Source organism: Cryptomeria japonica, chromosome 7 (genome assembly GCF_030272615.1).
Source record: "Cryptomeria japonica chromosome 7, Sugi_1.0, whole genome shotgun sequence".
NCBI lineage: Eukaryota > Viridiplantae > Streptophyta > Pinopsida > Cupressales > Cupressaceae > Cryptomeria > Cryptomeria japonica.
The window spans coordinates 105,793,765-105,817,097 of record NC_081411.1 but is presented as its reverse complement, the minus strand read 5'-3'; the positions used below and the strand labels follow the sequence as shown (position 1 = coordinate 105,817,097).

Here is a 23,333-nt window from a genome sequence, read left to right as displayed (position 1 = left end):
TGTAGTGCATCCAACTAGCTTGATTCTAGCAAGCTCCCTTGGTTGGCCCTTACTAATTTTTCAATGGATGCTATTGCAAAAAGGAGAAAAATGCAAAATAATGACATTGGTTGTGACCCTCCCATGGACAACTGAGACCTCCTCAATGCACAAGGAAAATTTGGTGAAAAGGATTATTCTCCTCCTTACTCTATTACTACTCTAGTCACCTAGATGCATTGTATTGTTTTAATGGTATTACACTCTATTCTTTATCTATATTTGGATTATAAGGGTATGATATCCTTTTGCATAGTTCTATATTAGTGAATACATGCAATATTATTCAAAAAAACAAAACTAAGACACTTATCCATTAGAAAACTTCATGTTTCCTTGTGTAGTTGTGTTAGTGTATTTATATTTTTTATTTACACTTAGGCTTACTTAAGGATACTTAATCATCCATATTTACTTGACACTTGTTCATGCAAGTTCTCAAGATCATTTAGGAGTTTATTAGAGAGGTGTTGACTTAGTTTTGACACCTCATCCTAGTCCAATTTTTTGGAAGTTTTGCCCCTGGTGACATAATTTTTTAGCTGCTAGTTCTTTCCAATCTAGGGGAGCTTAATGTGCTCCATATGTTTTGGTAAATTTTGTCAAGTTGAAATTTTTTTTTGGGAGGAGGATTCATTTTGTAATACGACAAAAAAAAAATTCTCATAACTTTTGCTCAACTACTCCAAATTGAGTGCTTTATTTGCAAAAGTGTACTCTTTTTTGCCACGAATCCAATGGGAACAGTCACACACTCTCATTATAAAGTGCCATTATTGGGGGGGGGTTTGGTTACAAAGAACTCCTTCTATAAAGTGCCAAAAACAAGGGGGTCACCAAATATTAAATCAAGGGGGTATCATGAGTCATGTCTATGGGCACTTATATGAGTTGTGTTATGAACACTTCCATACCTTCTTAAGCATTGAGGATGCACAATGTAGTCATATGACATGCAGTGTGATCTCCTTACTTGTTGCTACTTATGAATCTAGAAATGTTTCATAGAGAGCATGCATGCTTTCTTGGAACAAAATATGCATACTAGCTTTTAGCACTATAGGTCTGGATACCAGTATGATGAGGCTCAGTCTTTGGGTCATGTACAAACTTCAGAGAAAACCATATCATTTCCTATGAATCCAAAATGGGAAGCCATCATGCACACATTTGTGGTGTTTTTAAGCGATTATGGATCATCTTCAGCATCCAATGCCGAGCATTTCCAGCACATTATGGGGGGTTTAATAGTCTCTCATTTCTCTCGTATGGAGGGAATATTAATTGTAATTATGCATAGAAGTATCTATTGAGGGATCCTGATTAGTCCTTCCTTCCTTGACACTTCTTCACTCATACATTCATTGTTTTTATCATCAATTTTTGGAGGTAATTTTTTTCCCATTGGGTTTTCTTTCTTACTTCGCTTTAAGAGAGATCATTTAGAATATGGGTACCTCAAAAGACTAGTAGTCAGGATCCATTTCTCTTCTTATTCTCCTAAGTTATGTTTAAAGGGGTGTGTTAGTGTATTTATTTTATTTATTTACACTTAGGCTTACTTAATCGTAATTAGTCGTCCATATTTACTTGACATTTGTTCATGCAAGTTATCAAGATCATTTAGGTTTTGATTAGAGAGGTGTCAACTTAGTTGTGACACCTCATGCTAGTTTAGTGGGAGAAAACTCACCACCACTCATTGAGTGTTGGTTTCGACTTTTGATTTGACCCAGTTACTCTATCTATATGTACTCTCCTTCTCCATCTTATTTATACGGTTGTGGGTCAAATTTTCTCAATTTGGTGTAATCTTGTGCTTATTTTAATCTCTTTTATTCTAGGGTTTGTACAAATTGGTTAAACTATTCTCTATTTTTTGTGAATTAAAATAAAATATTTTAGGAATAGTCCATGCCAATTAAGTATAGTAGCATAAATAATTGATTAATTTATACCAAGGGTAGAAGTACTTAAAGAACTTAATAAAGATTCATAAATAAGCTATTCTTGAAAAGGTTGAGTTTTGTTTTTAAAATGAGATGCTTAATTTTTACCCTTTTTTAAATTTTAATTTGGATTTGTATTTCATTGGTGCACAAGTTTGTATGTCTAGTAGAAATTTGTGATTGTAAACATGTCATTTGGATCTTGATGCATTCTTGTGTATAATGGAAATATATTATATATTCAAGACATTATAAATAAATATTTTCTCTATTTTACTTGAAACGTAAGGACCTTAAAACATTGTCATTGTGTCACAAGAAGACATCTTCTCCTAAACATTGTCATTGTCATTGGGACGTTAATAGACTTGCTAATATAAGGAATTTGGTTGAAAATGGAGAGATCAATTTGAGTATTGTAGGACTAAGTAGCATCTTATAGATATTTTTGCAGAACCACTTTGTAGAGAGGACTTTCAACACTTGATAAGTATTTGAGCATGGAAGAATGTTGTGAACAATAATTTATTTTCAAGTAGATTTTTGAGAGAAGTAGTCGAGAATTCTTTGAGGATAGTAGAAAGAATAATATAGTAGCAACTATTTTACAAAATGAGAAACAAATCTCTATCTTTTTCTTTGGATTTTACTTTGACAAATGTCGGTCTGTATAGGTTTCATTGCACCATTATATTGGTTGATGTTTCATAAGAGATGTAATCATTTTTATGGCTTTTTTTTTGGATTTTACTTCGACAAACTTGTATCACAACATTTGTCTGTATGGATTTCATTAAACCATCATTTTCATTTAAATATGTTTTGATTGATGAAGATGCAACTTCTAAGTGGGTTAATGAGGTAAATTTTTTTATGTAGGCCATGCATGATGTCGAGGCTAATCAAATAATGAAGTCTCACTTACATTTAATGAGCATTTGAAAAAGAGGCAGGTCTAACCCATTGTGGTCACTAACATAGAAATCACTAAAAATGATGTGTTTTATTTAGTAGAGCATTCATTAATTTGTATGTTTATGGATTTTATAACTATTTATGTTATATATTAAAAAAAAATTCAATTTTTTTTTTCTAGTGTACATTGTTTTTCAAGACCTTTTTGTTATCTCTCGGTTATCCTATTGTGGATTTTTATATTTTTATTCTCCAATTTATGTTTAGTTGAAGTCTTTCAATCATGTATTGTAGTGTTTTCCTAGAGCCTAGATCCATGATTTCTTTAAATTATTCAAACAAGAACATTTTACATGGCACATGGTTCTTTTAGGGAATTTGACTCACATCCATTACAAATTAGACCAAAATTGCCATGCTTTAAAGTTGGATATTCTCTTCAACATTTAGAGAGATAAAATGAAATAAACTATCTTTTTCTAATTATTCTATTGATGACATCTTTTACTTTATTATAAAACCATTGTATGTTCTAAAATATTATTGTATATTCAGTTGCAAGTAAATAAAACTACACTTGAGGTATCCAACTTATAGATGCTCCTTCACCACTTGTTGCAATGCCCATTGTCAAGTGGCTAGAGATCTTCCATATACCTTCTCCATTAGGGATTGCTTACCTTCTCATATATGTCATCATAGAAGGATTATTTCTGGTTGAGGAACCTATGAGACCTAATTCTATACTTTTCCTTCAGTTAGAAGAAGGGACCATTAACAACAATATTGGTAACACTTTTTCTTTGTGATCTACTTCCCTACCACTTGCAAGAGGATCTTCTAAGTAACATACTTATAGTGCATCCAATGTGTTTGATTCTAGCAAGTTCCCTTAGGTGGGCGATATTATGTTTGTAATACATTCTATTGATAAAATGGGAGAAATTAAAATAGATGATGTTGTTGTGACCCTCCAGTGTAGACTTGAGACCTCCTTGATGTATGAGGAAAATTTGTTTACTAGGATTATTCTCCTACTTACTCTACTACTACTTTTGCCACCTAGATGCATTGTATTTGCTTATATGGAATTATGCTATATAGTTTATCCATATGTGCATTATAAGAGTATGAGATATTTCCACAATTCATTTTTGCAAATGTGTGTACTATTATTTTAAATAAATAAATTGCACATTTATCCATTGTAAATATTCATTTTTCCCTATTTGGTTGATTAAACTATTCTCTATTCCTGCGAAGGAAGATGATTTATTTTTAAAGAGTAGTCCATGCTAATTAAAGGAAGTGCAATAGCATAATTAATTAATTTATGTGTATCAAGGTTAGAAGTACTTAACTAGCTAATAAAAGATTCATAAATAACTTAACTATATTCTTGAAAATGACTGAACTTTGTTTTAAAAATGAAATGCTTAATTTTGACCACTGTTTCGAATTTAAATTTTGACTTTTATTCTAATGGTGCATAAGTTTGCACATCAGGTAGAATTTTATGATTGCAAACATGTCTTTTGGATCTCGGTACATTCTTGTGTATAATAAAAAAATATTATATGCTCAAAACATATCATAAATAAATATTTTCCCTACTTTACTTGAAGACCTAGGGACCTTAAAACATTGTAATTGTGTTCCAAGAAAACATGTTTTCCTAGACTAACTCCTAGAAATTGTATAAAGATTGAAGATGCCAAGCAAGGACACTAGAATGTAATATTTTTACTCTGTTTAATACAGCCAAATTAAAATATGTCATCATTAATCACTCTTCCACTGATCTAGAATAATAGAGTACATGAAAATTATAAACTGATTAAAACAAATAAATTGAATTTCTTAAAAATCTAATATAAAACAATAAATCATAAAAACTTTTGTTTAGTCAATTTTAAATGGGATAGGTAAAAGAGTTTGTTACTTAAATTAGAATTTTAAAATTTTTTAAAAAGAAATCGAGAGTATACAACAAATAAGAAAATGATCGAATTGAAATGACTAATGACCATATTAAAATAGATTACCTAAAGAAGCGAATGATCAATTTAAAATCCTTACTTAAAGAAATGCACTAAATACAGATAAAATTAATATACACATATATACATATATATTTAATAAAAATATAAACCTAATTTCAATTAGAATTATGCCAGTATGAATCCCACAAAGCCGACTGCTTTGTGGATATGAATGTAGCGTCGCTATATTGAAAATAAGTAAACCCAAAATAAATGCAAAATGAACTAATGCACCTGGCATGGTTTTTCATACGTAATATTGATGCAAGAATATGGAAAGAAAGTAAACCCAAAATAAATGCAAAATGAACTAGTTTGATTGCTGGGCTTGACCTTTGCGTTATGCATTGTTAGCTGCGTCTTTCCTTTCACACTAATGCGCCTGCTACATTCACTGCATTTCACCAGTGGATTGAGACGTTAATAGACTTACCTGCATTTTTCCTCTTTCTTTAATTATTACTGGTAGTTCGCAGTCTCTATCTCATTTAGTAAATTGACTTGTTCGTGTCTGATATTTATTATGAATGTTTACTGGTAGTTGGCAGTCACCGTCTTATGTATCATTTGTCAGTTTATCATTATCCAGTTATGTCACCGTTATAAATATCATCAAAATCATGAAAGCCCATACTGAACAAGAAAAGAGGATATCTATCATATAGATTTAATTCAACGAAACCTACACTTGTACTATATTACATGATCATTGAATAAATTATTTGTTCATCTTCATTATCACTACCTGTTTAATACATTTTATGAGATATGATAAAGTAGATAAATTTTATTAAGTTGGTGATTCTTAGCTATAATAAGCATGAAGGTGACATTAATTGACTTGTTTTGCTGTAAGATTTAATATTAATCTTAAAATAATGTGTATTGCATTGATTTGAAAGTTGTGAGGCACCATCTTATTTATGTTTTGTCAATTGATTTTATATTAAAAAAAATCAATTACAAATAATTAAAATGATATCATTATCGAATTATGTCACTGCTATTAAAGTCTTTAAAATAAGAAAATCCCATGCTCAACAAGAAAACAGGATATCTATTACATAGATTTAATTCAATGAAACCTTCACTTGCACTATGTTACATGCTAAATTAATTAATTATTTGTTCATCTTCAACTATCACTACTCGTTAAGTAGGGATGGGCTCGAATGACCATGGGTGCGTAGGAGCCAGTTTGCACTTGCAAGCTAGGGTTTCTTTCTTTGGTTTGTTTGCATATGGAGGGTAGGATTCTAATAAAGATGACGATGATGATGATGGAAGTTTTGTAACTTGTTGCTTGGGTTTGGCCTAGCTTTGATTTAGTTATGATGGTGGTTGTGATTGTCATGGTAGTGTAGTGTTTTCCTTTTCTTGGGCCTCTCTTCTAGTTCTTCTGCATATGCCTTTTTCAACTTGGAGTGTTATGGTTGGCTAGGAGAATTTGTTTGTTATTTTGGTTTGCCTTGGTGTTTGGGAGTCGTTTCCTTGGTTTTCCCCACTCTAGACTCCTTGCCCCTCTTTTTATGTGGGCATTCTGTTATTCTTGGTTCCCTCCTTCCATGTGGTCTTTTCTTGTTGGTTTCCTTTAGTCCCTGTGCATTGGTATTTTGGGGTTTCTGATGGCTAGGGTCCTTTTTTTCTCCCTAGTGTTGTATTTTTGGTGGGTGCCTTTTTTTTTGTTCCTATAGCCATTGTCATTTTCATGCCCATTTTATACAAGTGGTTTTTTTCTTCTACAAGGGTTTCTCTCTTGGTTCCTCTTGTGGTGGATTCTCTATCAAGTCATGTTGCAATTGATCTTCTTTGGTGGCTTCTATTTATGGTTTTTCTTGGGCCCTAGACATTAATCCTTGTCTCTAGCATGTATGGTTCTCTTCCTCTAGTGTTCCTATTGAGGTGGATGCTTGGGTAAGATGTGTTGTTGCTAAGACTTTAAAGGTGGCCTTTGCAACAATGTTTTCGAGTGTCTCTTCTTTGGCATGATGTTTCATGGCTAGAGGTACGTCATATTTTTTCTCGAGTGTTGTAGTGGTGCTATTGGAAGGATTGTTTTTGGGTTTCTTTTTTTATTCTACTACTTTCTTTTCAATTTGGGCTAGCCCTTGAGGGAGTGGTCTCTACTTTTGTTGGCGCTCGGGGTCATTTCTTTACTTGGAGTTTTGCCTTTGTGGGAGGCAACTTTCTCTTCTATTTTGGTGGCTTCACCTTGTCCTATGTTGGCTAGGACAATTAATACAATTAATAAGAAAAAAATACAATTAATGACTGATAAAGTAAAAGATTTATGTTAAGTTGGTGATTCTTAAGCATGGCATGTTATGATTTCAAAGATTTTATTTCTAGACATGGTGTATAGTTATTCTCCAATTTAAATTACCACTTCAAATTACTAAAATTTGAAGTCTTAAAATTATTTATTAATATTTATCTTTGGTTAGTATATATTAGTGTAATTTGAAACTTTTAACAAGATTTTTTCTCTTGCACTTCTAAATCAATTAAATATTAATTTTTTATTTGTAAAAATTAGTTTACTTTTTAACAAAGTCTATGTTCAATTTTTTTTTAAAATATTATAAACTTTTTAACTATTTTTAAAAAATAATATTAAATATTATTGCAATCAAAATTCTTTAATAGATTATTATCAATTGTACTTCTAAATCAATTATATGTTACTATTTTATTATTGTATATATTCTAAATATTTACTTTCACAAAGAAATTTTTTAAAATTTTAAACAAAATACTATTAAAAAATTTCATATTTAAAAGTGAACAATGTCTTTATATGTACACTACAAATGGATCACATTTATTTGAGGCATATTATCAAACAATTCACTATAAAATTTTGATACAAATGTCCAATCCTTTAGGCCACTCTTGATGAATTTAAGTCCAAAATAAAATATGAAACTAAAATACAAATATGGCTAAAGATAGATTACAATTTTTTTAATTCATAAAATGACATTTATAAATTATTTTCAAAATCAAACTTCAATATCGCTTACAAAATAGTCATCCCCAATGATCTAGATCTACACGTAATCAATATTAATCTAGAGATGCACCAAACTCCCTATTCTTATGTTCATCTAGAACTACCTACTATTACACGGAATCTCTTCATATACTCTATTGCTTTTGCACATGCTCTTTTGTTCTTGAAACCGTTTTTGACACAAAAATATTCTTCTAACTATTTATTGCATCTAACATTCGTTCCATTTGTCTCTGGGTGTCCTTCAAGAAAAATCACTTTTTATTTTCAAATATAAAATTCAGCTACCTTCAATTACTTTACTAGAAAAGTATAAAACTGCTTCTACTATGCATCAAGAGAAGAAGATGGACGAAGATCCTAGAAAGCTTCCAATAGGTTCTGTTGGCAAGTAGGTGCCTAACAAGAAGGATCAAGAATAAATTTTAGAACTCCCCCTTATTCCTCAACCATCTTCCATGCTAAACCTACAACTAAATAGTGCCCAAACTACTTCTCAGGCACTCATATAGTCTCTGCTCAATGGTTTTGTGAAATTTTGTACAAGTGGTTGTGTGGAGCTGCAGTCCTTGACTTTTATTTCTTCATGTCCAGCCAATTCCATTATGAAATAATACATGATTTAAATATGCTTTCTTTATTAATAAAAGACTAGATTCTTCACGGTACATTGTCACAAAATAGAGTTGTACTATCTTCTTTCGTTTCCTTCAAATAAACTAGCATTTTGCTTAGCTAAAGAGATTGATATGTTGCTAAATTTTTTTCTTTATACATATACACCCAATTGTAGAATGAGAAACTATAGGTTGTCTCTTGGAATCTCATGAGATAACTTCTGATTCTAAATGGAATACATATCTAAAGGTGTTCTTCCTATCATCTAGTTTTCAAGCCCAATCATGAGCTCCACATTATCCAATCATCCCAAACTCATTTGTTGCAATTTTCAAAATACCACACCTTTTCGTACCATTTACATACCCCAATATTTTCTTACTTTCATGTCAATGTGCCTCCTTTGGACTCTCCATAAAGCTTGGAATCTATACTTGCATCTAGAAGGAACGTTCTTATATGGTCTATAAGAAGTTTGTGCTTGCTGATAGATCCTATTAGGGAATTTGTTTAGGATATAGTTTTATTTGTCATTGCTCTTAATACAAATCCTAAAGTCATAGAAGACTTCCAAGGTAACCCAAACATAATTTTACATCACCTAATTATAATTATTGCAAGTAATCGACTTTTGAAACTCAAATTATCATATACACATGGCTCATAATTAATCTACTAATCCCGCTTTTAACTATTGATCGAGTCTGCCTATATAAAAATACAAGAAAACTTAGAGTCTTAAATTTCCTTCTCATTAAAGGTCCACGTATGATGGCCTATCGACCACATAAATTATCTCTTAAATTTTCTTCTCATGAAAACTCCACGTATGATGGCTTATCGACCACATAAATAATCATATAATTTAAAAAATTAAAAAAATAAATTCATTGACCATTGACAGGCAAGGAGCTTAAGAATAGCCCACCCAAAGATCATCCTCGCATTTCCCTTTGTCCCCCTTCCCATCCCAAATGGCCATCTCCTTACAGAAGCTGTGTATAGTTATCATTTCAATTTTTGTTGTCTTCTTCTTCTTCCAGGCTTGTGTGTTTCTGACTTATTCATGTCCAAAAGATGCCATTCCGATGAATCTGAAGCTCTTTCTGTTTTCAAAGCAGCCTTCAATGACTCAGGAGGCTATCTCACTTCGTGGGTAAATGAGACAGACTGTTGCACCATGTGGCTTGGCATTTCCTGCAATAATCAAACCAACCGCGTTGTCTCTGTTGAAGTAGGCCATTACTACATTCAAGACATTCAAGGTGTGATATCTGACAGCTTGTGCCAACTTCATTTTCTCACATCGCTGAGCATACATGGAGTAATAGGTGCCACCACTCTTCCTCACTGTTTAGGAAGTCTTCCTTATATTGACACTTTAGATTTATCTTGGAATGGCTTGAGTGGGGTGATTCCCTCTTTCGTTTGTTTGCTAACCCGCCTTACATACCTTGATCTTAGTTTCAATAATCTCAATGGAAGCATACCTTCCTGCTTGGGCAATCTTTCTTCTTTAGCTGAGCTTCGGCTTGGTTACAATCATCTCAATGGAATCATACCAGCTTCTGTGTGTAATATTTCTCCTCTTGAGTCCCTTGACCTCCGTGACAATAAACTCAATGGAAGCATACCTTCCTGTCTGGGCAATCTTTCTTCTTTAACTGATGTTATGCTGAATAGAAACCAACTGGGTGGGAGCATACCGGCTTCTCTGGGTAGTATTTCTTCTCTTAAATATCTATACCTTTTCGCGAACCTATTGAGTGGGAGAATACCGGCTTCTCTTGGAAGTCTCTCTTCATTAAGGGAATTAGACATTGCAGACAATCAACTGAGCAGTAACATCCCACATTCCTTAGGAAATCTCTCTTTGCTTGAGTTCATGGATATTAGCAGAAACCAACTAACTGGGACCATTCCCACTTCATTTTCTCAGCTTTCCTCGCTCATCCTCTTCCATGGTGCTGCCAATCCCTTCAATGACACCATATTGTCTTCTTCATTTCCAACTTCTATAGAGTCTCTAGATCTGCCACTAAACCACCAGCCAATTTCAGAAACATTCTTCTACAACCTTACAAAGGTTAAGAAGTTGAGTTTATCTAGTTGTGTCCTAAATACTAAGACAACCTGGATTCCATCCTTTCAGTTAATTGAGATATCTTTAGTGTCATGTATGATTGACAGTGAAATTCCTGATTGGATTTCAACACAGTTTTCTCTTGAAATAATGGAATTAGTTAATGTTGGTCTTGTGGGAGAAATTCCCTCTTGGCTGTGGGAAACCATTCCTAAGTTGCAATATCTAAATCTTTCAGAAAATCATCTAGAAGGAAACCTTTATTCAAATACTACGGTCTGGATGCAACTAGTGACCTTAGATGTGTCTAGAAATGAATTGAGTGGACACATGCCATCAATATGGTCTCCTAATATAAGACATTTGCTACTCAATAATAACTTGTTCAATGGGAAAATACCTCCAAGCTTGGAAAGATTATCTCAACTTGAGCTATTAAATCTTGCAAATAATTTCTTTATTGGAGAGATTCCTCTCAGCTTGTCCAAATGCTCCTCCCTTCGTATCTTAAATTTGGGAAATAATAGCTTGAGGGGAAGTTTACCACATGAATTCAGTGAGTTAAGTGAATTATATTCACTAGTTGTCCATAGTAATAATCTGACTGGAACATTTCCTCCTTCAATAGCAAATTGCTCAAAGCTACAAGTTCTTGATATTGGAAATAACTTATTTGAAGGTGAAATACCAGCATTAGTTGGAAATATTTCAAGCCTAAGAGTTTTGGTAATGAAGAATAATAAATTCAAAGGCAATATTCCTTCAGAAATTGGTCAACTATTGAATCTCCAGATCTTGCTTCTTTCTTCCAATAAAATCTCAGGTTCAATTCCACACACAATTACATTGTTGCAAGGAATGACAATAGAAAGCCAAGATGGTTTTGTATTGCATACTTCTGGATTATATCTTGGGACATTGTATCAAGACGGATTGGATATGACTTCAAAAGGCATAGATCAGCACTACCCATATATTCTTTCCACTCTCACATGCATAGATCTTTCAAACAATGAATTGGAAGGAGAAGTTGCTTCTAATTTTGGGAATTTGAGGGGGTTGAGGCTTCTAAATCTTTCAATGAACAACTTGAATGGAACCATTCCTAAGAGTTTTGGTGAAATGATTCAGTTGGAGTCATTAGACCTTTCTAGAAATAGATTTTCAGGACAAATCCCTGCAGAGCTTGAATATCTAAGCTATTTGGGTTCATTTAATTTATCCAACAACAATCTATCAGGAAGTATACCACAAGGACGACATATAACTGGTACATTTGGAGAATCCTCTTATTCAGGGAATCCAAATTTATGGGGATGTCCCTTACCCAAAAATTGTTCTTTGCCAGAATTCATTCCTCCTCCTCCTTCAGTTTCAATCAACAACGAAACCCAAAGTAGCAAATATCTATTATATAAGATAGCAGTGGCATTATCATATGGAGCAGCTTTTGGAGGGATAATATTATTGATTCTTATAAAAATGAGTTGGAGAAAGAAATACTTCAGTAAAGTTGATACAATCTTAAAAAAATTGTTTCCATGGATGAAAAATTTGACATTATGAAGAGATACATCTACACTTGGTTAAAATATTAATAGTAAGCTTGATAGTTTCTTATTCTTTGGTTCAAAATATTATAATGGTATATCTTAAATAAGTACTCATTTGCTAAATAAATAATATTAGCTCTTCCATCTATCAAGTGTAGAGTTTTCCAACAATTTATTATTGGATATTGAAACCCTCTGCTTTGTGTACAGGTATTTGTCTCTGGATAGGATGGTTTCTTGCTGTTTGCCTCACTGAACCCATGTTAGTGTACAGGTATTAAACTCTTTTTTTTTTTTTCTTTTTGTTTGGTTACTAATTCAAATCTCTGCCAGATGATAAATTTTTGCTTGATTTATTTTTGCAGTTCTCCAATCCATTGCAGTGAAAATGTTTTCAGTCTTGGTTAGTGGTCTTAAGAGCTGTGTAATTATTGTTCGAAAAGGACCTTCCTAGAAAAGAAAGTTTATGTACTTATATGACTTAAAAAAGCTTTTTAATTTTCTTAGAAATTGACCATTTTCTGTAGACATGAATCATAATTTTTTTTTGTTTAAAATGTGAAAACAAGAACGTTTGTGGAAAATTTCACGTAGTGATATTTTTTGTAATCTAATTTTACAGAAGCGTTCACGTGTACATAATATCTAAAATGTTATAATTTTCTGTTCAATGAAATATATGTGAAGTATTTATCTTCTTCAATAAGGTCAGCGGTCTCGATATTTCATTTGCTCATTATTCTTTTGAATGCTTTTCCTCAAAACTAAATAAGAACATTGTGGAACTCTTTGGCTGCTTAGAGGATTTTATATTGGCAGCAAGCTTACACACATTTTTTATTTATAGTTAACCGTCCAAATGTTAAATTACTGTACGCATTTATATCAGAGTAAACATTTACTAATAGATTGACAGTATTGTTAAATGCTTGAAGAAAATTATAACTGAAGGCTTTCAATATGGCCAATAATAGTTGTCTTATGCTAAACAGTCGAACGTTGCATTTCTCTTGGCATACAGTCGAGGACAAATAATGATCATTTTAGACGGTATCAGTTAGGGACTTGAATTAATATTACTTCGGTGGAGAATTCTTCAATAAAGATTGTCCATTTGAGGTTTAGGTATTGTGTTAGGGACATTTTCTTCAATAGCAATTCCTGAACCTTATTGTATTGATATCCAGAGATATTGAGAGGATACATCAAAAAGATCAAACTACTGTTTTGTTGAGGATAATTAATTTTGTATCATAAATATGAATATTAATAGAATTTTCAGATAGACAGCTAGTCTTATTGTAGGATGTCACTTCCTATGACATTGAATGAAATTAAGTACATCAAATATTATAAATTCAGCTAGTCTTATTGTAGGATGTCACTTCCTATGACATTGAATGAAATTAAGTACATCAAATATTATAAATTAAATTTTAAATTATTTTGATAAGTTAAGCAGGGATTTTCACGAAGAAGAGCTCTGAAAGGATCTAAAACCTTTTAGAATATGAGAGATAGAACCTGGATTACAAGATTAGCAAGGGACGGCCAAAAGATCAAAACAACCAACGAAACTTCCAAAGATGACTGTCATATAAACACAGCAGCCAGAACCCAATCAAATAATGAGGGTTTACAAAGTGCTCTAAAAGTTTTTTGTTTAACATTGTAACCAGGGTCCTTATGTCCTAAAATTATTCACTGTTTCATCAAATGTATCAAAATTCTCTCACTTATTAGTCTTTCACTGAAAAGCCTCAATTCATGAACTTCACACGTTTCAAAACCTCTATACTGGCATTTCATGAACTTCACACTGTCCAGAAATAAATATGAGCATTATACCTATGAAGAAATCGTTAAATAGATGTATTCTTTAGTTCTTATAAATTCCAATGTTTATAATTGGTAAGGAAAGAATGATAGTTAGCTTGGGAGGCAACAATAGCGTAGATCTCTCAAATTGTTGTAAGCTATAAATCTGATCCTCCAAATCTTCTGAGCAGCGAATGTTATCTTGAAACATAGTATTCTAAAGAGTTTAGGGCTAAACTGAAGGTTGAATTAGTGCCCATAATTTGACAAGGCCTTTCCAAATTAACTCTTCTGGTATTTTACTTTGAATTACAACAAAAGATGGAAAGGATAACAAAGGGAAAAAGTGAAGATTAGATTCGTGGTTCACTTTTTCTTTGCATGTAAAGTAAAAACAACCAACAAATATTGGGTTGTAACACTTGGAGATTTGAGGGGCTATTGGTGCGAATCTTTGACGATTAGTAGTTGTGTAACGAAGAGCAGTTACGAAGTATCGAGCTATGAAGTTTGATGGTGGAGTGCTGTTTAATGTCACCATCCATAATCAATAATAGTTGGTTAAGTATCAATGTTGTATATGTGGCAATTTCTAAGTTTTTAATACAATAGCTAGATGTCAAATTTAAGATCTTTCATTTGTTGTGGCAGTTGTGAAGAGCATTCATGATGTATTGACCTATGAAGTTTTCTGGTGGAATGTTATTTTCATGTCACCTTTCATAAAAATAAAACGGGTTTTCTATTAGAATAATCAGCAATAGTTGTTATTAGAATAATCAATAACAATATGTATGAATAAGTGTTGTATATGTGGTGGTTTGTAAGATCTTAGTAGAATAGATAGGAGTGAAATGAGGATATTTCATTTGTTGTAGGAGTTTCCATCATTGAGATTCCAATCCTCTTGGTGATCAATTAATCTTTAGTCTAGGTTTGACTAATTTAGCCACCCCCTTGAGCCACAATAGAGATGCTCAAAGATCCTAGGTTGACTTGGCTCTATTGACGAGGCTTTGACTTGGCTCTATTGATGAAGGAATGGATATCATTCAAGATTTTGTTATTAGATTAATCAATAATAGTTGATTTTGTATTAATAAGTGTTGTATATGTTGTAGTTTGTAAGATCTTAGTAGAATATATAGGAGCCAAATGTAGGATATTTCATTTGTTGTAGGAGTTTTCATCATTGAGCAACTAGTCCTCTTGGTAATCAATTAATGTTTGGTCTAGGCATGACTAATTTAGCCACCCCCTTGAGCCACAATAGAGATGCTCAAACATCTTAGGCTGACTTGGCTTTGTCGACAAAGGCTTTGATATCATTTAAGATTTTATGCACTAGATAGAAGGCTTTGACTAGGTGCTCTACCATTGAACCGATGAATTTATTTGATGTTGAGGTGCTTTACCACTGACTAGTCTATCTTTGGCTCGGATGTTGCTTATTTTATGATAGAAACTAAAATTGTAGAACACAACTCTAATTGTGTCAAATAAAATTATAGTGGTGTCAATAAGTATATTTTTTGATATGATATTAGATTTTATGTTTATAATGAGTTGTAGAACCCAATTATATATGTGTAATTCATTTTCATAAATGGAATAGTCTTCTGAGGCATATTTAACTCTCAATTTAGTAATAGAGCCTTTCTATCTGTCAAGTTTTCTTTTAGCATAGAGCTCTTAGTCAACAAAGAAGAGACCTTGAATTCTAAGAGGGAGATTATATCACAACACATCCCTAGATTTCTAGCAAGACATGTAGCTGAAAGAAATAAAAAATTGAAACACAAATAAACTATTCTATCTATTCAAGAGATTACAAGAGTTTCTTGATCAAATGATCAAGGATCGGACTAACTGATTATGAATAAATTACAATTGCCTCATTATATAGAGGTCTTCGATACATCCAAAGACTTGTCAAAACTTATCTTAAAAAAAACTTGCATTATTAGAAATGAAACAAAAAACTAAAACTAAAAAACTAAAAAACTAAAATAGTTTTTAGTACATAGTAATGCTAAATAAAACAAAAAATTTAAAAGCATTAAACTACGCAAGTGGAATGAATTACTAAATATTCCAACAATCTCCCTCTTAATTAGAACTACTAATGACTATAAGAAAAAAAGGTATGTTCAATCTTCAGATCTTCTTTGAATAGCATGTACAATTGAATTCATTTCTTCTTCCATTTCTTCAACTAACTTGTACAGTCTTCTCCCTTACGATGATTTTGTGATATCATTTTGTATTGCATTTTACTTAGCTATTACTCCATTAGGTATCCACACTTTCTTTCCTTCAAAAGAGGGCTTAAATTCTTTTGTTAAAATACTACAACCTTTTCTAAGGCTAGGATGTAACTTCTTCACACAACTTGATGTCGATGGTTTCGAGTAATTTTGTAGCACTTACAAGATTCATGATATTCTTATACAAATCAACTCCTTTTTAGTTTTTGATAGATTTTCCTTTTCTCTTTCAACAACCTTATAAATGAATGGCTTCACCTTGACGTTGTTTTAACTTCACAAATTATTCTAGATATCATTGACTATGATATCCTCTGTTTAGGGTTAGCGTCAACTTGTTGAGGAGGTGGCTTCTGCATTGAAAGTAGGATTGACATTGTTGGCTTCAAAAATACATCTCTCATTCAACATGTACAATTTATGTAACAAGAAAAATATCACAAAAATGTTTTGTGATATTCCGTAATTTCCTAGTGGCCTCTTGTGGATTGCTTCTTCTTTGGGAAATGAATTAGTTTTTCATCTACAAAATTATTCACTTAGCAAGCTTCTTTTCAAAGGGATATTTCACTCATTCACATGGAACACTTTTTGTTGTAATTCCTTCCAGATTTCTTGATTTTTTTTCTGATTTAAAATTCTTTGAAATTGATTTTCTCTTAATTTAGGGTCTTAGAAATATTTCTTTTACCTGAGATATCTTGTAAATTATTTTTGAACAATCTTTTTGTCTTCAACTAAGACTATATTTTGAACTTCCACATGATCATCTTGATCTGGTATCAAATGGAAGAAAGAGAAAATTGAAACACAAATAAACTAATCTATTGATTCAAGGTTTTACAAGAGCTCCTTGGTCAAATGATTGAGGATCAGACTAACTTATGATAAATGAATTGCAATTAGTATTGGGAATTGTTTTATTGTATTGTTAGTGTTCACATGGATAGCATTATTAATATGGTTAATAATATAGAATTATGTACGTTAATGTTAAGTTGTTGAGAAATAAATTAATATTAAAATATAATGTTTGTTTGTTTGTGAGTTGATAAAACAACTCACAAATATAGGGGAGTGGTTATAGGAGGTATAACAACCTTCCTATTACATAAAATATGAAAAATCCTATATATGTATATATTTCATATTATATGGCGTGTCATGAAATATTATATTATTGTGAGCATAAAAATGTAAGTGAGTTGTTAATCCAACTCACATAGACATTTAGTAGCGAGAATAGGAGGAAGAGAAGAAAGGTGGTTGAACAACCCACCTAGATTTAGTGTGAGATATCAGTGGAGTTATTATAGGAGTTATATAACTCATATGATATATTTGAAATTTGTAACATTAAAAATGTATGGGATAGAAGAATAATACTATTATGTGTGCAAGTTTTTTTCATTTTAATAATTGTTCTTCATTTTTCTCTTATGGTATCAAAGCATTGACAAATCATGTGCATGTGCATTTCAAAGTTGGTTTGAAAAACCTGGTGTAACATGAACAAATCTAAGAGCTACCTAGAAAGTGAGGGTGTTGTGGCTACCTTAAAGTTTAGTGATTTTAAAACGTTTATTTTTGTTCTCCAAATCGATGAGTAGGTGATGATTTAGAACTTAGATTTTTAGGTTTTATTTTTAATTTTTTTTTAAATCGTAGTCTCTTAGATTTTGTTATTTGTTTGTAGGTCTATAAACTTTGAGTAATATCATATTATTTGTAAAAAAATTCATTATCTTATTGTCTTATGAATTCATTTTTGGCAGTGACCGACGTTCTAATAAATAATTGTCTTACGAAAACATTTTCAGTAGTGACTGATGGTCTAGTAAGGTTCTCATATATGAGTCTCATAGTCAAATTCAACTAAGCTAGCAATAGGTAATTGGAGGATGGAGGCATCAAAGGTTGGATATCAATTAGAAACCTCTTGTTAGTAATCAAGGATGGGGCCACATGCTTGATATGGAGACAAATGTACAATATGCAATTTCATCCTTTTAGTATGGTGTATGAAAGTTGAAGAATTATTGTACTGGAGAGAAGATAATACAAAGGTCATCTGCCTACGGTGATCCTTTGACTATTGTAATTCATTGGAAGATGATCATTCAGTGAATATGTTCATTGGCAATAGCGATCATGTGCAACAAGATCTAGAAAGTAGGATCCAAAATAGTAATATGCAATCTAATATGATTCGCATTTTAGTATTCCTGGTCATGTGAATAAGTGGGAATAATAATCGATGTGTCATTCCCATTTCATGCTAAAATGCATAAAGTTAAGGGAAGCTTCGAATGGAAGTGGCACTTATCTATGTTGTTTGAGATTGAGTGGCAACAATTAATAACAGTGACTACATTCAAGAATGTTATGTTCTTATGGAATACAATGTGAAACCTTTTCTAGTATTTGGTTTTTGAAAATTGTGATATGTATGTTGATTTCTATGTAACTTCCTTGATTTACAAGCATAGTGGTGAAAAAAGCACTAAGTAAGTCAGTTCATTGATCTTGAAAGAGTTTGTGGGAGGATCTAGAAAAGCACATGAGTTGGATAGTTGATGGGTTCTTGTTCATGTCAATTTTTATGGTAAGATTTTTTAAGATTATTGAAGGAGAGAGACTTTCTTTGCATCTAGGTCATGAGACACAAAAGTTGGAATTACTGTATATGTAGGGTGTAAGTTCTTACTATGTTTGCACTAAGGTAGTAACACAGATAACAGTATTAATATGGTTAATAATATAGAATTATGTATGTTAATAGTAAGTTGTTGAGAAACAAATTAATATTATAGATAGTACTTTTTAATCTCTTATAAAATTTGATGCAAGCACATAAATATTCCTCTACCTAACTTAGAAACTAAATAATAGTTATCACAAATGTATAGATTCTTTTCACACAAATTGAATTGACATAAAGATTAAAACAAAATATTTATTAAAATATGCAATTAATAATCTCCAATCAGTCCTCTCTACACAATACCTCTACCTCTCTTGGCCAATCTTGGCCGATGCCCACACACCTCCACATCCTTAGTCAATACTTCTTATATTGTATCTTCTCCAATTTGATACCCTTTCATGTTTTGAATTACAATAATTCCTCTAGTGGTTCATTTCACCATCGATGCCTTTTCAATTGCTTTTTGTCTTCATATTTAATATCTCTCCCTAGCATTTCATTTTTTTAGATAGTTATTGATTTTATCAAATACATGGCAACTATATTTATGGTAGAGTTCCAAAAGCCTTTACGCTTTGATGGATATCATACGCTACTCTATGACTCAACCTTGCATCTTTTCTATTATTGTTTCTTGCATAGCATGTCTCTATATTGTGCCATGCACCATCTCTGCAGACTTCCAAAGTAGTGTTATGTTTGTTCATTTCCCCTTTTAATTTTACCATTATAAACTGTAATCTTTTATTTATTTTCAATTGATTCTTTCCTACATTGTTTAATCTACCATCTTGTTAGAATGTCAACTCTATTATGCTTTGATGGATGTCGTATCCTGTTACAAACCTCAAATTTTGTCAATGACATAAAGTATATTAGAAATGATGTTAGTCTCCATGGTCAAAACTTAGTTGGGACACTTGCCGACCTTCTCCATAAACTGTGCCCTCTTCTCCTCTTCCCTCTTTCATTAAATCATCATGCACAACCCGATCTCCTCCAATGATATATCTATCCACTCTTCCCCTCTTTCATTGATTTCAATCCACTATATTGGTGGAGGCATCTATTAAGGTGGGTGTATCAGAGGAAGCCATGGCAGGTGGATGTAGCTAGATCAAGGAGAAATTGGGCACCAATTTATATTTAGGATAGAAACCTTAAGACTTAAGCAGATTAAATTTAAAATTAAAATTCATATGCCAAATATGCTAACCTTTTAGGAGAAGTAGGGTTTCCGAGGTCGATGAAGCTTGCACACAGGGAATTGCTAGAGGTCGATGAACCTTGTGTGGGAGTGATTGAGCAAAGGACTTGTGATCTCTTTTTCTTTTAAGTAATGCTCGTGGTCATCAAAATTTCAACGAATGCGGGCACTTTTTTTTATAAAGAAACAAATTTCATTACTCATGCCTTCTCCATCAAAACCAAATGTGAAAATATCATTGTTGAATTCATGCATTTGAAAAAAATAAATTAAATTTGGTCACAATATACCTTCTCTGTCATAAACCTTCGTCAGAATTCTAGACCAAGTGTATTAGTTCTTTTTATATGAATACCCTTTGGCCACTAGACTTACCTTGTATTTTTTAATTCTCCCATCTGACTTGAACTTAGTCCTATATATCCTCCTATTATTGACCATATTCTTTCCTTTGGGAAAGTCCACCAATTACCAAGTGTTACTCTTTATCAAATAATCATATTCATTTTGCATAGATTGTTCCCATTTTGGTTTTTCTTTATCCTCTTGATATATTTGAAGGTCATTTGTCTTCATCATGGTGGTGAATAGAGAATTATTAATTTTATGATTCATTTGATAAATATCTTGAATACTTTTGGCCTTTGGAGGAATAGATTCTTCTATATCAAAAGTTTCCTTAGCACTTCCACTAGCTTCAAAATCATTGGAAGATTCATTATTATCTATGGTAACTTCCAGAATAGGAGAGGATTTTATCATATCCCCAAAACCTTCATTAAACTTCACATTGCTACTTATGAACACATCCTCCACACTAGGATCCTAAAACCTATACCCTTTCTTTTTTTCATCATAGCCCACAAAGATACATTTTACACTCTTCTAGTCAAAACTATTTTTTGTAATTACATCTAGCATGTGAGAAAATGTTTCACATCCAAATACTCTAAAATAATTTACATTTGGTTTCTCTCCATTCCATTCTTCTTTACAAGTGAAATTATCCAAACAAGTTGTGGGAGATCTAATTAAAATATTAGTATTGACAACCTCAACCCAAAGAAATAAAGGAAAATTATTGGATTGTAGCATGCAATGTTCCATTTCTACTAAGGTCCTATTCTTCCTTTCAGAAACACATTTTTGTTGGGGAGTATATCTATTAGTCATTTCTCTCCTTATCCTATGATACTCACAATTTGACCTTGTTGTTGACATATTCTCCACCATTATCAATTCTTATTCGCTTGATCTTATTCCCACTTTGATTTTCCACAAATGCTTTAAACATTTCAAATTTTATAAACACTTCATTAAATCCATATACCATGTGTCACTTTAATTTCCTTGATTAATTAAAGAAATCACCATTATATTATGATTACCCTTTTCTTGAGAAAAAAATGATTGCCTTCTTTCATTAAATTTAATTTCTCCCCTTCCATTAGAACATTGATCACATTTATATCCTTGTCCATAATTATAACATATAATAGCATTTTCTCTTTTATAATTCCTTTTGTAATCTCCTGTTTCATTTTATGGCTTTTGAAAACAATCTCTCTATTGATTATCCCTTGATTGATTCCATTTACTTTGATTATTTCTATGTCGATTCCCTTGATTTGATATTTGACTTTGATATGATTTACCTTGTATTTTCTTTTGGCCATAAATGCTTGAGAACTCTTGCTAGACTCACCCATGAAATTTTTAAGCCTATCTTCTTCATTTAACAAAGCTCCATACATTTCTTCTAGTTTGATATTCTCATATTTTATAGTTAAATTCAATGTATAGATGGAGTTATTGTACTGGTTTGGAAGACTTTCAATTATCAAATATACTATTTTAGAATATTCATAGTCAACCATCATCATTACAAGTTGATTTATTCACTTTTTCAATTTAGCAATATGATCATTCATGCTATCTCCTGACTTCAAATTTAAATGAGTTATTTTTCTTTTAATATCCATCACTTTTAACTTTTCCTGTTCTTTCATACATAGTTTTCAAAGTTTCCCATATTTTCTTCATTGTTTTTAAACTTTGAGCATGTGGCCTAATCCCTAGGCCAATTTTCCACAAAATAGCATCTTATACATTGATATCCAATTTATCCAATTTTTCATGTTTAATTGCATCTATAGATCTATCTTCTATTATTTGCTCCCAAAAACCTTTAATTTGTAGGGTCAATGTCATCTCACATTTCCAATTGGCATAGTTAGAACAAGCTTTTTTTTGACTAAGATGATATTAGAAGTTTCAGAGGTAGCCATGATAAGAACATAACAATAAAACACCCAAAATCATATCCTTTAGGCTTTAAAATGAAGCCTTTACCACCACACACAATAAAACTTGATATTATTATTCCTTGGTGCTGGCCTTCTTATAAACCAAAGAAACAAGGACTTTTGATCAAACTCTCCACTTTAACAAGAAATTGACAATTTAATTCTCCACTTTCCTAATACATTTGAATAAACACTTCACAAGTTATTTGAATGCACCTTTCAATGTTTACTATGATGCGTAATATTATTGCAACACCTCTCCACATACAACGTCTTGCAACTTACTAGGAAACTAGCAAAATTCAAACTAGATAATATCCACTTATAGGCCTTAACTAATCTACCACGTAATTTCTTTGCAATAACACTATCAATAACAACAAAGTAAATAATATAACAACTCCAAAAAAATTCACTCAAACTTATATTCGATATAGCTAATAGCTCATTGCTCACATTTCTTAGAGATTTTATCTCAACTCTTTCACTATTGCATAGTTAACACTTCACAACCATTTTGGCAATATAACAAGGATATTGAGAAGGTTGTTGATGATTATGGACATAACTAATTAAAGATGTTTTATTGTCTTGATATTATTATTTTGTCATTGATGTCCAGAAATTGATTTTCTAATTCATTATGATGTTGCCATATCTTAAGAAATATGATATGAAGTTTATAAAGAAGTTGGTAAAGACACAGGAAAGAATATGATGAATACAGGGATAAGTTATTCAATGGGAAACTCTATCGAGTCAGACAACGATGAGATCTTGATGTTTTAGATTGTTTTAACATCATACATATGTTGT

General features: G+C 31.9%; 1 protein-coding gene across 3 annotated transcripts; it reads left to right on the top strand.

The window, feature by feature from the left end:
• Positions 1-9,550: 9,550 nt before the first annotated feature.
• LOC131856212 (DNA damage-repair/toleration protein DRT100-like) lies at positions 9,551-12,832 on the top strand. 3 transcript variants are annotated; one of them, XR_009358336.1, is made up of 3 exons: positions 9,551-12,259; positions 12,423-12,486; positions 12,578-12,832. XR_009358336.1 is itself a non-coding variant. In XM_059207651.1 (3 exons), the coding sequence occupies exons 1-3, from the start codon at positions 9,643-9,645 to the stop codon at positions 12,618-12,620; spliced, it is 306 nt and encodes a 101-aa protein (XP_059063634.1). In that variant the 5' UTR covers positions 9,556-9,642; the 3' UTR covers positions 12,621-12,829. The 3 variants fall into 3 exon arrangements, 2 of the variants coding, with proteins under 2 accessions (XP_059063634.1, XP_059063633.1); XM_059207651.1 differs by having other exon boundaries at positions 9,556-9,841; positions 12,578-12,829; XM_059207650.1 differs by having other exon boundaries at positions 9,560-9,907; positions 12,578-12,817.
• Positions 12,833-23,333: the final 10,501 nt, after the last annotated feature.

What these genes read in the sequence shown, in the direction of transcription:
- LOC131856212 (XM_059207650.1), top strand. Translation starts at nt 9,643, where the DNA reads ATGTCCAAAAGATGCCATTCCGATGAATCTGAAGCTCTTTCTGTTTTC. An exon ending in GAGCATACATGGAGTAATAG is followed by an intron (nt 9,908 to 12,422) that starts GTGCCACCACTC and finishes CTTTGTGTACAG; the next exon opens with GTATTTGTCTCTGGATAGGA. An exon ending in GAACCCATGTTAGTGTACAG is followed by an intron (nt 12,487 to 12,577) that starts GTATTAAACTCT and finishes TTATTTTTGCAG; the next exon opens with TTCTCCAATCCATTGCAGTG.